At 32.1% G+C, this 17,143-nt stretch overlaps 5 protein-coding genes across 6 annotated transcripts; 1 reads left to right on the top strand and 4 right to left on the bottom strand.

Moving 5' to 3' along the window:
• LOC17881105 (AT-hook motif nuclear-localized protein 1) lies at positions 1 to 2,273 on the top strand. The gene is made up of 5 exons (XM_006287976.2): positions 1 to 679; positions 1,175 to 1,245; positions 1,323 to 1,454; positions 1,537 to 1,698; positions 1,777 to 2,273. Exons 1-5 carry the CDS (start codon positions 205 to 207, stop codon positions 2,008 to 2,010), a joined length of 1,074 nt encoding a protein of 357 aa, XP_006288038.1. The 5' UTR covers positions 1 to 204; the 3' UTR covers positions 2,011 to 2,273.
• Positions 2,274 to 3,247: 974 nt separating this feature from the next.
• LOC17884180 (protein cornichon homolog 5) lies at positions 3,248 to 4,361 on the bottom strand. Its single transcript, XM_006289363.2, has 4 exons — positions 4,173 to 4,361; positions 3,866 to 4,047; positions 3,603 to 3,725; positions 3,248 to 3,511 (listed from the first exon to the last, which is right to left on the bottom strand). The coding sequence occupies exons 1-4, from the start codon at positions 4,242 to 4,244 to the stop codon at positions 3,481 to 3,483; spliced, it is 408 nt and encodes a 135-aa protein (XP_006289425.1). The 5' UTR covers positions 4,245 to 4,361; the 3' UTR covers positions 3,248 to 3,480.
• Positions 4,362 to 8,825: 4,464 nt separating this feature from the next.
• On the bottom strand, positions 8,826 to 10,315 carry LOC17881586 (uncharacterized protein At4g22758). The gene is made up of 3 exons (XM_006288451.2): positions 9,881 to 10,315; positions 9,447 to 9,651; positions 8,826 to 9,237 (listed from the first exon to the last, which is right to left on the bottom strand). The coding sequence occupies exons 1-3, from the start codon at positions 10,238 to 10,240 to the stop codon at positions 9,038 to 9,040; spliced, it is 765 nt and encodes a 254-aa protein (XP_006288513.1). The 5' UTR covers positions 10,241 to 10,315; the 3' UTR covers positions 8,826 to 9,037.
• Positions 10,316 to 13,353: 3,038 nt separating this feature from the next.
• LOC17884031 lies at positions 13,354 to 14,032 on the bottom strand. Its single transcript, XM_006289325.2, has one exon. It carries the CDS (start codon positions 14,014 to 14,016, stop codon positions 13,561 to 13,563), a length of 456 nt encoding a protein of 151 aa, XP_006289387.1. The 5' UTR covers positions 14,017 to 14,032; the 3' UTR covers positions 13,354 to 13,560.
• A 1,196-nt stretch (positions 14,033 to 15,228) lies between these two features.
• LOC17881172 (cullin-like protein 5) lies at positions 15,229 to 17,143 on the bottom strand. Of its 2 annotated transcripts, none has more exons than XM_006287760.2 (5): positions 16,775 to 17,143; positions 16,220 to 16,682; positions 15,966 to 16,146; positions 15,496 to 15,885; positions 15,229 to 15,405 (listed from the first exon to the last, which is right to left on the bottom strand). In XM_006287760.2, the coding sequence occupies exons 1-5, from the start codon at positions 16,965 to 16,967 to the stop codon at positions 15,364 to 15,366; spliced, it is 1,269 nt and encodes a 422-aa protein (XP_006287822.1). In that variant the 5' UTR covers positions 16,968 to 17,143; the 3' UTR covers positions 15,229 to 15,363. The 2 variants fall into 2 exon arrangements, with proteins under 2 accessions (XP_006287822.1, XP_023636970.1); XM_023781202.1 differs by having other exon boundaries at positions 15,496 to 15,915.

Here is a 17,143-nt window from a genome sequence, read left to right on the forward strand (position 1 = left end):
CAACAATTTCTTATTTTTCCTTCCTAATTTTTTCAAACTCTGTTCTTAGCAATATAGTTTTAATTTTCTTGTTTTAGATCTTAATTATATTTCTTTATCCTTAATCTCTCATCTTTGTTTTATCTTTAATCAAAACCCAAAAATCTCACTTGGGTTCTTGAAAAGTGGCAAGAAATAAAGAAAAAAATAACAAGAAAACAAGAAATGGTTTTAGATATGGAGACTACCGGAGAAGTTGTTAGAACAACCGCAACCACCGGTAACGGCGGCGGTGTTACGGTGGTTAGATCCGACGCACCTTCAGATTTTCACGTAGCTTCAAGATCAGAAAGCTCAAACCAATCTCCTCCCTCAGTCACTCCTCCTCCTCCACCGTCGTCTCATCACACAGCTCCTCCTCCGCCGCAAATATCAACAACGGCGACGACTATGACGACGGAGATGGAAGGTATCTCCGGTGGAACGATGAAGAAGAAGCGTGGAAGGCCGAGAAAGTACGGACCTGACGGGACTGTTGTAGCGTTATCTCCTAAACCAATTTCATCAGCGCCGGCGCCGTCGCATCTTACGCCGCCGGGTTCACACGTCATCGATTTCTCCGCATCTGAGAAACGTAGCAAAGTGAAACCAAACAACTCTTTTAACAGACCAAAGTATCATCATCAAGTTGAGAGTTTGGGTAATTATCTCTTCTTTGCTCTGTTTTGTCTTTTTTTTTTTTTTCTTTTTTTTTTCTTGTCGGAATCTTGTTTCGTAGACTAATCTGACTCTATTGAGTATTGACAAAAAAATTAAAATTAAAATTGGTTTTTTCTGGGATTTCATTTTCATGCATGCTTTTAATATTATAAGTGGGGTATTCAACTTATAAATTAGATCTCTTCCTTTTTTTGTATCTATGTTTAATTTTGTCTATAGTTATGGATGTGTTCTATAGCTACAAGTATCTACACATATATGTGATATGTCATGTTGTTGATTGTTTAAATGCAACATTAAACTTATATTAGTGACAATTAGAGTTTTGACGTTAAATCATGTTGGTCAAAATTAGAGTTTTCTTCGTAATAAAGATATTTAAATTTTACGATTAATATTAGTCTAGATTACAAATAAGTTAAGAAACGTTCAACATTTTGTAGTAGAGACCTTAAGCTATTGTGCTTGTGTTTAGGTGAATGGGTTCCTTGTTCCGTCGTTGGTGGTAATTTCACACCTCATGTAATCACAGTCAACACCGGCGAGGTAAGTTCTTGTTAGATCCGGTTCTTTGTTATTTTTAACTATTACGAGTTTGGAATGATGTATTTTGGCGTAATTAGGATGTAACAATGAAGATAATCTCGTTTTCGCAACAAGGGCCTCGTGCGATATGTGTTTTATCAGCAAATGGTGTTATTTCAAGTGTTACACTTCGTCAGCCTGATTCCTCTGGCGGTACATTGACATACGAAGTATGTGATTTTCAATCTCATCGGTCAAAGTTTTGTTGATGATTTAAGATAAATCTTGATGAGTTATATTGTTATCTTTCAGGGTCGGTTTGAGATATTATCATTGTCCGGTTCATTCATGCCTAATGATTCAGGTGGAACTCGGAGTAGAACAGGAGGAATGAGTGTATCGTTAGCAAGTCCCGATGGTCGTGTAGTAGGCGGTGGTGTAGCTGGTTTACTAGTAGCCGCGAGTCCGGTTCAGGTATTTATTGGGTATTTTGGTGTTGATGCAAGTTTCTTTAACCGGAAAAATCTAATTATGTGTGTTTGAATTCAATAGGTGGTTGTAGGAAGTTTTATAGCTGGCACGGACCAGCAAGATCAGAAACCGAAGAAGAACAAACACGATTTCATGTTGTCGAGTCCGACCGCAGCGGTTCCTATCTCTACTGCAGCTGATCACCGAACAATCCATTCGGTATCTTCTCTTCCGATCAATAATAGTACATGGCAGACTTCTTTAGCTTCTGATGCAAGAAACAAGCCTTCGGATATTAACGTCAATTTAACTTGAAACACAATTCAATCTTCCTCTGTATTTTTCGGTTATCAAGTTCGTTTCGGTTGGTTTGGTTTTTCCACATTAGGGAATGGTAGTGTTTTAGGGTTTTAGGGTGTCTTGTGTTGTTGGTTCCATTGTTGTCACATGTAGGGGTTGTTTCCATCTTCTTTAATCGGATTGAATCATCTTGTTTCTTTAATTTTTGTTAAAACCGGTCATGGTTTCCGGTTTCGCATGTTATTGTATCAAAATAGGAAACCCATGTATCGGTTCAATGTGACCCGCCCTATTAGCTAACTTTAACCGTATTTCTAACCCTAGTCGGACCGTTTATAAACCGTAACCGTATAACCGGTGGTTAATTAACCATAACTGCATTAACCGTAACCGTGGTCATGTCCACCCGCCAGTTCGATTTGGTATGTAGTTAACCATGTTAAAACAAAAACTTGCCATAATCTTGATGACTAGTTATTGACCAAACAAAGTGTGTGTATCCTTATGTTAAGCAATTTGAATTCCTTCAATATAGTTTCAACTTTTCTCATGTAAAGGTCGATAAGAGCTTGTATACTCGATAAGAGTGTCCAACTAGATTCTATATTGGGTCAAAGAGTGTAAACTATACTTGGATCTCAACTGTTATGTGGACATAACATATACTTCCAGACACTTTCATATCACCTAGCTAGTAATGGTTTTGCTCCGCTCCAGGCTTAGGTGTTTTATATTCAAGTGCTCTTGTGGTATTCGACTTTGGACATATGCTTCAATATGAACAACTACATCCCAAAACGTTTTAATTAAGTAGATCTTAGGCTTTATCATTGTTTTGTATAATGGATCGAGTTTTACAACTAGCTACCTTTCAATGCCATTCTATTCTAGAAACTCTACATTGATTTCTTCAAGATCACAAGAAGCCGATTGCATTGTAACATTTAATATTATTTGCAAACAAAATTCGAAATTATTGGAGACGTAAACTATTATGTAAAAGAGTAAAATAAAGTTACAATAAACTCTGAAATATTTTTAAAATTTTTGTTTTTAAGTTCTTAGTATTTGTGTTAAATAATTTTACATATTTTACTTTTACGAATGCTTACCACCTCAAGTTAAATAATGATAGTCAAATTTTAATAGAAAAACATGGAATGTGTCAAATTTTAATTATTAATTTTGCAATCAAACTACAACATCTATATTGCAATACACCTTGTTTCAAGAGGCAGAAGGTCATAAATGATAAATGAGGTACCTTAAAAGCCTTGAAATCTAAGTATCAAGAGTACCAAACAATGAAAGTTACATTTTAATTTTTTTTTTTAAATTAAATCATTAATCATCGTCGTTACGATTTGTGTAATGAACTGAAGAACCAAAAAAGAAAAGAACAACAAAAAAAAGAGTTGAAGAACTACATAACAATTTGTCGTGGCCAACAAAATAGGTGAAGTGATACGGTGACTTCTCCAACCTTTAGATGTCTCCCAATGCCGAGTGGATCAACCTTAATAAAAAACACAAAAGTAACAATTAGTATCTAAGTTTCGTAAACATATCGAATTAATATGTACTTAAAGACAAATAAATCTTGTTACCAAAAAGATGTGATAAAAATGGAGAGAGCGATATGAGCAATCTTGTAAACTCGTTTCTTCTGCTCCCATTTATTCGTATTGTATATCTCTGTTACGTCTGCCAAATGTTCCTTATTCACGTACCTTTTAACCGGAAATAAACACAAAGAGATACATCATCAAATTAAACCGGAAATAAAGAAAGATCAGATTCAACCGGATTGGTTTTTGTAAAGTGATAATCAAAAATAAGATGAGTAGTATCGAGTAAAGTTTTTACTTACAGTCTAATGTTGTAGAAAAGGTGAGGAAGAGACAAAACCGCCATGAACCAATGTCCGGTTAAGACATAGTATAAGCACAAAAGTCCTTGCAAACCAAATTCCGGTAGAATCATCCGGTTTATTCTAGTAGATGAATCGTAAGGGTTTCTACGATCGAACTCTAGATCCGCCAAACATGTCAGCTGCATCAAACAACAACCATTGCTTTTGGTTACAAATTATATATATATTTAAGTGAATTATAACAAAGAGAACAAAACTATGAATTAATGATTAGGAGAATAATTATGAGAGCATATAACTAAACCTGGTAAATAACGATGATGAGAAGGGTTACGAGGAACAAAAAAGATATAAGCCAGTCGAGTAGATCACCCATCTTCCGCCGTCTTCCGCCGTTCTCCGCCGCTTTGCAACGTTAAATCTCCGTAGTCGTCGTAGCCGCCGCCGTTGATTTGTCCCTTTAAAGGCTCTAACGTTGAGATACGGACGGTGTTTGTTTTTTTGGTCAAAGCTTTGGGAATTATAGAGGAATATATAAGAAATTAATTTATAAAGATGATTTTAAATCCCCACCTGGATCTGGTTGGATAAAAGCTACTTATATATTCATACGCAAATTGATAAATTTGATATTTCCAATTTGACATTGGATTCAACTCTTTGATATGGGTTGACACAATATAAATACGTATTTGTTTCTTTACTATAAAATCCTTTTATATGCAAATAACATAACACAGTAACCAAATCTTATTTTGATCGTGCTTTATAAATTGACATATATAATACATCATGGTGAAACAATATTACTACTTTTATAAAATCGCAGACATTAATGTAAATTTGGAAATTACAATCTTTTTTTAGTTTTTTCACATTTGATTTTATATGAATATACATGCATGTATATATTTCTTGCTTACATGAACTGAGTCAACCGACCATGGCTTCTTTAAATATAACAACTAAGAAATAAGAATATCCTTTACTAAAAAGCATATCCGTTTCTTAATATAATGTGACTTTCTTAACGTCTTTAAAATAAATTACATATAGGAGATAAGTTGACAAATAACAGATGTGTGATACTTGACCAAACTTTTTAAATAAATAAAAACTATATGAAATTTATTTATCTATTAAAGAAGAAACTGAATATGCTCGATTGCAGTTGGCATATTAAGTAAAGAAAAGTGGACATTAAACCGGAACCAAATTGAAATTGACCCAACGAAATCAATTTGAACCGACAAACATCGGTTTTAAATCAGCATGTAATTGGCCAACCAAAAACTGGCAAAATCTCAAGTAAAATAAACCAAACCAAAAAGATGATTACAATGGTATAGGTTTCTCAGACCATCATTATGGAAGAGTTCTTACAAAATTCTTAAGATAAGAAAAATTAAGAAATGGTAAGAAAAATTAAGCTCTTTTAAATAAGATACTTTGCTTACCTTTTCTTAATTTTTCTTACCTTGAGAATTTTGTAAGATCCGATTGATAATGATGCTCTCATATACCAAACCTAAACCAGAACCAACATTGGGTACAAACTAACAATGTTCACTAGTCACAACTCCCATCTGTTAAGAAGTTAAAAAAAAACTCAAAATGAAACCATAGTAGAGTATATTGAAAAATACTACCTTAAAGCTTAAAGGTATACATATCTATGTTTTTCGGTAAATACATTCATACAAAAAAAGTGAACCAATTGTATGAAGTTGGAGCTAACACAAGTAAATATTATGTGCTGCTCCAAGAATATAACATTGTATCTATAAAAAAAAAACACTCGTTAATAACGTGGATACTAGAATGAGATTGATGCAATTCAAAGGCAAGATCTCTATCGAGTTTCGGTGTTCGTCCTTTGAAAAAACATACTTGGTATCTCATTTTGTATTAAAAAAAGCTTTTAATATATTGCTGGTCTAGTGTGTATAGTTAGTACAATTCATACTTTTATTATTTTAATGCAAATAGTTATCTAATTTGTGTGTTTTTTTCATTGATTATTTTACTAAAATCACATAAAAATACAATATTTTATAGTTTTATAAAGCAATTTCAATAAAAGAACTTACAAATGTTTCTTTATCTTAAAAAAAGATATATGTATTTATTAATTTGATAATTTCAACATTTTTAAAACGAATTAAACTAAAATATATAATATATAGAAATTTTATTTTGTTCACATATATACCGTATTATTATTGTATTTCTCTTACCGCCATAAAAATCGAATTTATAGTGTTCATTTGCTAGACTTCAAATCGAATTCGTTATTCTAGCCACTTATCTAACTCACAGAAAACAAGTTAAGTTGTCTACCCTGGTGTATCATTCTTTGTGCATTTGGAATAATATGAACTCTACTTACCTTATTTCCATAGTTATAAAATAAGTCCATCCTTTCAATCAATATTTATCTTTATAATATTTTTGGTGCTGCAGAAATCGTACTTGTTGGGTGGTTTAGGTGATGGAACTCTTCGCAGCTTCAAGTGGAACGAGGGGAGTTTTCAGTTACAAGATAAAACCTCTTTAATAAGTGATAAAATAAAAATGACTGAGTTATAAATGTTTTTCTTATTAATACCCTATATAGTAAAAGAGAAGTACATTTGTGTTTTGAATAGAGTCAATTTAAAAATTTTAACTCGAAAATTGTAATTGGGTACTTTAAAATATGATATTTAATTGGGTTTGAATATAAATTGGATACTTCTCCAACATATTATATTATTTCTATATCTAATTTTGGATTTCTTAATATTACTCTAACTAATTAAAAACAATTATTATTCTCCTTAAATCTTTATTTTATTTTATTTTTAATTTATTATATTACAATATAGAATACAAATGTATTATAATGTTGCAGTATGAATTTTTCAAAGCGGATATATATTACTCGATTGACAAAAAATGTATGTACATCGACCCACATCGGCTAAAATATTTTTTTGACAATAGTTCGGACCATTATAAAAAGACCTACATGGTTCGAACTACGAATGAGTAGTAAGTTTGATTTATTATGAATCCTAATTTTTAAAAAAATTATTTGGTATTATCCGGTTCTAAGTTTGAGAAAATTTGAACTTTTAAAAAAATTCAAAATATTATAATAGTTAAAATTTTAAAATGTATAAAATATTATAAAGTTTAAAATTTTAAATTTTTTAAGATTTGTTAGAGTTTCAAAATATTATAGTTTTTAATCTTTTTAAAAATTAAAATACTATAAATATTAAACTTTTAAAAGTTTCATATATTATAAATATTAAAATTTTAAAGTCTCAAATGTTATAAGTATATAAAATAAATGATAGTTTTGCAACGGTCTGAATATATATTAATATCATTGATAATTTTGCAACGGATCAGAACATAATACACACCCCTTAAATTTTACAACCAAATACTTTGTAATACCAAAAATTACATAAATATGATTTCACATTATATAGAAAATTATTCACTTTTAGTGAATTACGGGTCCCAAAATTAGATGACTAAATCAAAAATTTTGATGGTCTATAAAAAATCTTCTTACAAAAATTTACTATTAAAATATTTATTATATCAAATTTAACAAGAATAAGTTATACCGATAAACTATATTATGTATCAAATAATGTAAATTACGGGTATTTCACGGGTTAGTTTGTTAAACTCACGATGATAATAGTAAAAACGAGTTATGAATAATATTTTACGAATGCAATCCGTTTTGGGTTGGTCCGTGAAAACAAATATTATGAATATATAATTTTTATGTATGCAATTTTTTTACAATTTTATGTATATTCCTACTTCTAATACAAAAGTGGTCAAATTGAATTATATATTGAAAAATATTTTTTCACGGTGTTAAATTTTTTATTGTTTTTATTGTATTAAAACTCACTATATTATCTTTTTACTCGAGTTTTTGTTTTTATCATTTGATCCAAACTTATTACATAAATAAATGATTCACTGTAATCGATTACACCGTAATAAAATCAAAATACAACGTATCTATATCATATGTATATGTAAATATTCTTCTGCGCTGAGCACCGATCAAATCCTAGTTACATATATAGAATAAACTGAATATGCTCGATTGCAGTTGACCAAGTAAAAGAAGTGGACATTAAACCGTCAAATTAAACTTGACCCAACGAAATCAATTTGAACCGAAAAACATCGGTTTTACATCACCAGGTTTTTCTCCAAACTGGCAAAATCTCAAATAAAAAAACCAAACCAAAAAGAGTATCACAATGGTACCAAACCTAAGCAAAACCAAAACCAACAATGGTTATAAACCAAAATGCTCACTAGTCACATGACTCATAATGAAACCATTCTATTACAATTCGGATTTCATATAAAAATGAAGAAACTCGAATCATAATAGAGTACATTGACAAATACATATACAACTTATAGGTAAACCTAGGCATGACCAAAAGCTAACCTTAACCGTATTTTTAACCGTAACCGGACCGTTTATCAACCGTAACCGGACCGTAACCGTATAAAACGGTTAAAAATTGTAACCGTTAACCGTAAAAGTAAATTAGTTACGGTTAAAAAATAATAATAACCGTAACCGTTAATTAACCGTAACCATAATTAACCGTAATTAATCGTCGGTTAACCGTACGGTTAAACGCTCGGTTAACCGCATATTTAAAATTTTAAAATAAATTATATTATAACTGTATACAATACCCATATTTAACTAATTCACTATAAATAATTGAAATCACATATATTTTTTACTTGTAAAATAAATAATATTTCATAAAATTTTATCTTCAATATTAATATTATAATAATCATCAAATAACCGTAACCGTATTTAACCGTAACCGTAATTAACCGTAACCGTATATAACCGTAACCGTCTTAACCGTATATATAATGATTAAGGTTATGGTTAAAAAAATTATAACCGTTAACTGGTGGTTAATTAACCATAATCGCATTAACCGTAACCGTGGTCATGCCTAGGTAAAACAAATCTATGTTGTTCAGTAAATACATTTATACAAAGAAGTGAACCAAATGTATGAAGTTGGAGCTAACACAAGTAAATATTATGTGCTGCTCCAAGAATATAACACATCTATTTTTAAAAACACTCGGTAATGCTTAAACTGTTTATTGAGCACATACCAAGATGTTCCATAACTTCCTTGTCCTCCTCACGATTCTCCCAATCTTCTGTGCGATGAAAGATTCGATTAAATTCGATGACGACGGAAGACTCCTTCTCACCGTAATCCGATTCTCCAGTTCCCTCTTTCTCATATAGAACCTTCTACTTCCTATTTCACCAATTACTTCATTTTTCTCCAAACCTGCAGGTTAGTAAAATTGAAACCTTTGTGTTAGTGGTTCTTGATTCACATAGTCTCATTCCACATATCTACGAGATATATATGTCTTGTTCTGTTCTACAACCTTGATCTCAATAGTTCCGATAGTCGAAGCTATTATTCGGTTTTCGCAAGTATTAAGGCACGGTTCTTAGACTTAAACTTGACAAGATTGAGTAGTGGAGTCTTACACTGGATACTAAAATGAGACTGATGCAGTTCAAAGGTAAGATCTTTATCGAGTTTCGGTGTTCGTCTTTCTTTACCATACTTCTCAACGACCATCTTGATCGCTTCCTCGACATTGCAACTCAGTTTAACCAATGTCCTTACTGGCCCTGGACTTCCTTCTACTGATACACTGATCATAACTTTAGCTGCTTCTCTCTTGTAAACCTGGAATTTGGTAATAAAAACATACATAATAATTCAAAATTCAGAATCTTTCTGCTTCTTCCTCACAATCATACTGTTATGCATTAGAGTTTCAAGACAATGGTCGAATTGGATTGTCTAGAATGGGTTAATTTGTAACATTTTAAATGTTTGGGTCCAATCTTAGAAACTTTGAGAAATGAAGGACTAAATTAACAATACTTCTACAGAAACGATCTAATGTAGTAACCTGTTGATTAATCGGAGAAGATGACGAAGACGGAGAAGAGAATCCAGACAACAACGACGGAGCTGAAGCGAAAACCTCCGAACGGATCTTAGAGAGGTAAACGATCTGCTCGGATTCTTCCGCTGGGAGATCAATCATCGGAGTAGAGCAACGCCGAGGATCATCATCTTCACTAGCGCTACTCCGATAGAGATTTGGCTCCGAGAAACTTCGACGGAGGATCTTATAAGATTTTGAGCGAATCTTACTGGGAATCCGACGGGATACATGGTGGTGCTTCGCCGGACGTCTTGTTATGGGGCTCCGACCTCGGGTTCCGTGCATCGCCGTGACTCTTCTCCGGCTAATTGAATCGGACATTTTTAGTAGTAGTCAAGAAGAGGTTTTGTTGGTTGGCTCAAATTACGAGAATTGGGTGATTCTCTTTTTTTTTTTTGTCGACGAATTGGGTGATTCTCTTTGCCTTGCGTTTTGATTTTTTTTTTTTTTTTAATACTTTCAATAAATTAAGGGGAAAAATGTCAGTCAAATCACGAACTTTCAAAATTTGGCCATTTAAATCACAAACTTTCTATATGGCCATTCAAAACTTGAACTTTTCGTTAACTTATTTTTAAAAACATCATCTTTCGTTGACCAGGCCGAAATGAACACCGTATCCTCAAATTCGTTGACAAAGCAGCTAACCATCGTTAATCATATTTGTTAGTGAGAAAAACGTCGTTTAATTCTAAAACGATATCTCAAAATCGTGATTCTAACGTCATAATCCAAAAATCAAATCCCTACTTTCTCACTTTGTTTTAGCCTTAAACGACGTCGTCTCTTACTAATAGAGATGAATTAGTGATGGCTAAATGTTTGTTAGTTGTTTTATAACAAATTTTTGGATATGATGTACAATTTGGCTTTGTTAACGAAAGATGATGGTTTAAAAATTAAGTACACAAAAAATTCATGCTTTAAATGGCCACATAGAAAGTTCGTGATTTAAATGGCCAAAATTTGAAAGTTCATGATTTAAATGACATTTTTCCCATAAATTAAGTGTAAATTACAGGGTTTTTTTCTTTTTTAATTTATGAAAATTTGTTTGTAAAAGTTCCATTTTTATTCATATTGTTTGACATTACCTCACACCAAAAAAAAATATTGATTACTAATATAATAATTAGAAAGTAAATTAAAATGATACTTGTAATAAAATGATAATACTACTATTTATGTGCTCATTGTTGTCAATAATGGTTATTAGAGTTCAGAATTTAATCAGTATCATATCTGATTTAATGGTGGTGTTTTCATATCGTCAACTATATATGGACAAATTTATACAAGTATGTTTTTTTTGCTTCACTCAGAAGTTGAGTGTTTTTTTCTTTTCCTTTTTTTATTAAAAAATATTTTATTGTTTAGCCATAATTTTTTTCAATCACTATTGCATTTTAAAAATAAATATAAATATGAACAAAAAAAATCTAAAATAAATTTTGGCATATAGTCACATGCATGTATAAAAATCTCTGAAGATGACAAGAAAAAGTTATGCATTTACCTTACAGTTCTTTTCAGAGAAGTATACTCAATTGAATATATTTTGAGTTTAGAAATTTTAGTTTTATATAAGCATGATAAATATTCAACTATAAAATTTGTTATATTTTTAAATATTATATATCTAACTATCTTTATTTTTATTTTATTTTAAATGTAATGATATTTAATTTTTAATTTTAATCTAAATTTTTTCTCCTCTAAGTTTTGTATTTATTTTGATTTGCTGAATTTAAAACTTTTAATTTCAATCAGAACAAATTGTCAGTATTTAAAAAGTAATTTTTATTTAAAATAGAAAAGGAGTACTTTCAACCTAAAACTCAATACAATTTGATAGTTTTTAACATTAGCCTAAAATATATCTATTTTCAATAACTTGATGTAGAGAAAAAAAAGAATTTAGTTAAGGAACACAACAAAACTAGCAAAGATTTCAAAAACCTCTGACAGTAAATATTATCTTATTGATACTAGATATACGAATATAAAAAGTTATTTAGCGCCTTGTAGGAGAAATGAAAAATTATTTATGAGATAATTTTTAATGGAAATTTATTGATGGACCACCATAAAAAACTTACAATTGATTATGTAGCCAAAAATATTTGGAAACATTTATTACTTTGTTCTATTATTATTTTAGAAGGAAACGGTTTCATACGCTTTATTTGAAGGAAAACGGTCAAAAATACCCTTCACATTTCCTACGAAAATACCTACAAATGTTTCTTCCGTGCAGTTTTGGTAGGAAATTTTCCTACCAATATCTTACCAGCTACGATTTCCTACCATTTTTCTCGTAGGAATAGCGAGAGAAACGGCTGTTTCCTACCATTTTTTCACGCAACGGCCCGTAGGAAATCGCTGTTATTCTTGTAGTGGAAGAATTAAAGGATCGTAAAAGAGTTGCCAATATACATATTATAAGTATACAAAAATGGTATATGTTAAATGGACCTTTATGATTTTAGATGATGTTTAATGATGATTTTAATAATAACTCATCAAACATTGTCCATTTTTTTGCTTCAAATAATTATTGTAGCAGATAATTGCACAATTTAAATCTAAGATTGCGTCATTCAGTTGATACATTAGATTTTTTTTTCTAACGATGTTCGAAATATGTTAAATAGTACTATAGTAGATATGACTATATGGTGATAGGTTAATAACATAAATCATCAATGAATCTCTTCTCAAACTATATATTAGACCAGCGAAGATTGTGTTAAAGTACTATACAACAACTTGCGCATTGGAAATTATGGTCGCGTTCCTATTTGAAATCTATTAATACTCGGATGATCTTGAAAAAAATATGAGGTTGACAAAAATAGCATAAAATGTATTAGATTACAAAGTATGTGCAAAATAATTCTTCTATGGATACTTTGATGTCATAAACGATCGAATAAATGATTTTTTTTTAAAGATAAAGATCAAGATCAGTGTCGAGCCAAAAAAGTAAATACTTGAATATCGCACCCTATTTCATTATATTAATTTAGAATGCTAAAAAGAACTAGAAAAAAAAAATATTTTGAATTTTTACCTAAAATATTTCTCTTAATATAAAGTTTGAAAACTCTATGTTCAAATGATATAAAATCTGGTTTAAAAAACACTACATAGTTTATTGATTGGTGAATGTTTCTAATGAAAACAAATATATATAGCTAATTAACATAGGAATTTCACAGATGAAGAGAAAAAATCTTTACACAAACCTCGTTAGGTTTTATCCATGTTCACAAATCTTCACTCACGAGTGACATAAATTACCGTATTTTATGGTGTTTTTAGTTAGCTGGCGTCATGCTCTATCTATATAAACTTCCATATATATACGTAATTGATCGGTGGAGAACTTTCTTACATTTCTTCTAATTTTATACTTTATATGGAGACTAAAGTATATTTTTGGGTTTTTTAAAAATATATTCAGTTTAAAATTAATGTTATTGCAATCAAGTAAGAACGGAATAAAAACAAGTGGGTCATGTAGCTATATCATTACTTATTTGAGACATGCATTGAGCAAATATATCTATAGCATCACTCATATTTCTCCCTATCCATATATATATAAGCTATATATTGTTAAGTAAGCGACGATCGCATCAAACAGTCGAGTCGAGAAACGGACCGGTGACATAGTAAACGATTGCTAAGAGGTTCGTGATGACAACATTGAACAGATTAATTGAAGCTGTGAGTATACCGTCCGGTGGATATAATTCGCATGTGCCAGCCGGAAGATTAACCACGACACCGCAAATATCGGGGCGAATCAAAACCGCCTTTAAGGCGTTTAGCACGAAAACAAACGTACCGTTCGTATCGGTTAAAGCCTGAGCAAGGGGTGTGCTTGAGCCGGCACATACTAAGAGTACTTTGGCATTGGAGACAGGTGGTGCGTTTGGATCTCCTGTAAGGCTGCATGTCACGTCACCACGGATGTTTACTTGACCAATTTCGATCCCGGGGAGTAATAAGGACAAGCCCTGCATTGGTAAGGAAGAGAGTGACGCCATGACGACAAGTATGGAGAGGAGAACAATATTTGATTTTGCCATCTTTTATTTTGGTTTTTTTTTGCTAATGTAAAAAGCATTAAGAGTGTGCTTCTCTGAGTCGGTATTTATATGGTCCGAGATGATATTGTTTTTAATAATTCTCATATTAATATCAAAAGTCTTATTTTCTTACTAGACACGTAAATAAGCAACAGTGTTCGGGTTGCATTTAACTTATTATACCAACTTTAGTCTTACCAATGTAATCACGATCAATAATATTGTAACAAAAGTAATTTTCCTGATGTGTATGTATTGCTTGCACTGAGGGGATGATGTGACCTAGGTAAATGAACTTTGATTGTATTAAAAAAGGAATTAAATGTGAAGATTTGTTCGTTTAATTCAGCTTTGGCTTTTGCTAATTTTCCTAATCTCTCAAGCAAAAATTAATTTAGGTGATGTGAATAAATGACTCTAAACGTACACGCGAAATAGAAAAATAAATATGGTGTGGACTATCTTCTTTCACATTTTTAACATTTGACTAGCTCAATATTATAACTAGGGTTATTACAGTTATTCAAATGGGATCTTAGAGCACTTTAACAATGGTGATTTTTGGGGTGTTTAAGTTGGATCTTAAAAATAAAAAAATATGGATTAATTGATTTTGAGATCCAATTTTAGACACTTATTTCTTAAAAATGTTTTATTTAACACATTTTTGTTGGGCTTAGACACTCATTTATTTATTTAAAAAATAAATTAATTATTTTTCACATCCATTAAAAGTGTCTTAATGTACGGTACTTTACTTTACTTCCAGTTTTTGACCTTATATAAGGTACGTACCTTATAAATTTTGTTGAATTATGTATTAAATTTTAATCAAAATTAGCTTAAGGACCAGCTTAAGGATCAACATTGAGGATGTTCTTATGTTAACAGAGCATATTGGGGTAGTAGTTAACAGAGCATCCTCAATGCAGAGCTCTTAGAGCATTCTTATGTTAATTTAGCATTCAATGAAAATCAAAATACACTTAAAAACCTAAGCTATGGAATGTTATATAAGATCAAAATTTGGGTGGAAAAAGACTCAATTTTCAATTAAATTACTAAACAAATCATAAGATCAATTTTTAATAGTCTTGCATTGAGGATGCTCTGTTAACTACTACCCCAATATAAACTCCGATGAACAACACTACAATAAAAGAGAAAACTCTCTAATGTGGTGTGTTAGTGATTTCCATGTGAAGAGTGGAGTCTTCATAAGTGTATCGATTCTTTTAAAATGTTTTACAAAAAATCTAGCGTTACAAAACATGTTAATTAAGAATTTATAAATTTTTATACGTTACATCTTTGAAACTGATCAGGTAATTAGCTGACAAGTTAGCTTTAGTCCTCTTCTTCCCACTGCTCTTGATCCGAAAACTCGCCCTGTACATAAGAATCACAGACACGCTTATTGTATCTACAGTTCAAGACCTAACAAGAGAGGAGGATCAAATAGAAAAATATCAGTCATACCGGCACATGCAGACCCATCCCCTCAAAAGAGTCTCTGATGGTCTTGTCCAATAAATCATCTTCACGAAAGCATTGACGCCATATATTAGCTATCCTAGTATGCAAATCATGCAAGGAGCTTTCTTGCCTCGCTCCCTCTCCTTTTGCCATAATGTAGGATCTCAGAAAGCGGTCTATATAATCCACCAAATCTGCTGTATAGAATAAACGATACATTCTTCTAAGGTCATCAATGAGACTCTCATCCATTAATAGCATAAACCCCTCTTCAAGAAAACCAGCGTGAGCCTCCAGGAGTCGACTCGCTAAAACTTCCATTAGTTGTAACGAGCAAGACGCAAAAAAGAAATAATCCTTAACGCATTTTGTCTCTTCGGCATGCAAAATCCCCTGCAAGAAACAATCACCAGAGGAACATATCTTTCATTTTCAGGGTTTAAGAAGGAAAGCTTACAAAACAAAAAGGATACCTCGGCAAATTTCAGGTACTGGGAGATGTCGGATTGCTGCAGGACTTGCTCTGCTTCCTCGGCGTAAAACTTGGAAGTGGAATCAAGAAAAGGCTTCTCAAAGACATCTTTCGACACCCCATGGAACATGTCCATAAGATTCATAAGGAGATCAGTCGTGTGGTTAGCATTCTTGCCAAATCTGATAGACATATATAAAAAGAGTGAGTAGATCAAGACTTGAACAAAGAATGAAAGTAAGAGACTCATCTTACCTTTCATCAGTGATGAGTCCTAAAATGCCGGTAATAAGTTGATCTTGAAGTTGAGGGGACATGGAGAGTTGCTTATGGAAAAGCTTCTGGCACACGCTCCATAGTGTTATCCCATCACACCTCTGATACATGGCTAAGTCAGACAAAAACATCATCTTCCTTTTAAAGTCTAGCCAGGACGTGTACACGAGTGGCAAGAAAACAGAGAGATCACTGCTTTGCTTCTCTAAAGATCGCATAACAGCAGAAACGTGTGGCTCACACTGGTGCTTGATAAGATCGAAAAGCTGCAATTGCAGTTTCCCAGGATCCCCAAAGCAAGCACGCTCAACAGCATTATAAATCTTTCGGCAGTTGATATCTTTAGACTTATCATATTTATCATCTAAGATGATTTTGATTGCTGGCTTTAGCAAGTCCCACGCATCCGCTAAGTACTTTTGTTGTTTTCTGGCTAATTCAGCTAAACAGATGATATGAAATTTAGAGGATCAGCGACGAACCATAAAAAAGTTAAAAGAAACAAAAAAAATTCCAAGATCTGAAAGCGTGTACCTGTAACAGGAACGGGGCCGAAGTCAAACATAAGAGGAGGCCCCGATACAGGAAGGCAGAAGAGGCCATCATCTCTTGGGCTACAAGGAAGAATATAAGAATTTTCATCTGCTTCTACATCATCCGGTGAGTGGTGAACGAGCTTCGGCGACTTCGCAGGTGAACATGTGGCGGGGCTGCCCGGACGTTTCATGATAATCCAATACGGAAGAAATCAATACACACCAGAAATGCGATTATATATCCCCAATTCGCGATAGTACGGGCGGCGATTTTAGGACGGTAGGTCTCCAGGAACCAAATCCGAATTTACTAACCCTAGCGAGGAGGAGGAGAAAGACGGGATCTTTTTTGTTTGTTCTTTTGACA

Source organism: Capsella rubella, unplaced genomic scaffold, assembly GCF_000375325.1.
Source record: "Capsella rubella cultivar Monte Gargano unplaced genomic scaffold, Caprub1_0 scaffold_6, whole genome shotgun sequence".
Classification (NCBI taxonomy): Eukaryota; Viridiplantae; Streptophyta; class Magnoliopsida; order Brassicales; family Brassicaceae; genus Capsella; species Capsella rubella.

Bases quoted from the DNA above. Each gene is read 5' to 3' on its own strand.
- LOC17881105 (XM_006287976.2), top strand. From the start codon at position 205: ATGGTTTTAGATATGGAGACTACCGGAGAAGTTGTTAGAACAACCGCA. The intron at 1,455-1,536 runs GTATGTGATTTT...GTTATCTTTCAG, and splicing joins GCGGTACATTGACATACGAA to GGTCGGTTTGAGATATTATC. The intron at 1,699-1,776 runs GTATTTATTGGG...TGAATTCAATAG, and splicing joins TAGCCGCGAGTCCGGTTCAG to GTGGTTGTAGGAAGTTTTAT.
- LOC17884180 (XM_006289363.2), bottom strand. From the start codon at position 4,244: ATGGGTGATCTACTCGACTGGCTTATATCTTTTTTGTTCCTCGTAACC. The intron at 4,048-4,172 runs GTTTAGTTATAT...TGTTTGATGCAG, and splicing joins TCATCATCGTTATTTACCAG to CTGACATGTTTGGCGGATCT. The intron at 3,726-3,865 runs GTAAGTAAAAAC...TCCGGTTAAAAG, and splicing joins CTTTTCTACAACATTAGACT to GTACGTGAATAAGGAACATT.
- LOC17881586 (XM_006288451.2), bottom strand. From the start codon at position 10,240: ATGTCCGATTCAATTAGCCGGAGAAGAGTCACGGCGATGCACGGAACC. The intron at 9,652-9,880 runs GTTACTACATTA...ACCAAATTCCAG, and splicing joins CTTCTCCGATTAATCAACAG to GTTTACAAGAGAGAAGCAGC. The intron at 9,238-9,446 runs GTAAGACTCCAC...ACTAACCTGCAG, and splicing joins GTCTCATTTTAGTATCCAGT to GTTTGGAGAAAAATGAAGTA.
- LOC17884031 (XM_006289325.2), bottom strand. From the start codon at position 14,016: ATGGCAAAATCAAATATTGTTCTCCTCTCCATACTTGTCGTCATGGCG.
- LOC17881172 (XM_023781202.1), bottom strand. From the start codon at position 16,967: ATGAAACGTCCGGGCAGCCCCGCCACATGTTCACCTGCGAAGTCGCCG. The intron at 16,683-16,774 runs GTACACGCTTTC...TCATCTGTTTAG, and splicing joins CGGCCCCGTTCCTGTTACAG to CTGAATTAGCCAGAAAACAA. The intron at 16,147-16,219 runs GTAAGATGAGTC...TATGTCTATCAG, and splicing joins GGACTCATCACTGATGAAAG to ATTTGGCAAGAATGCTAACC.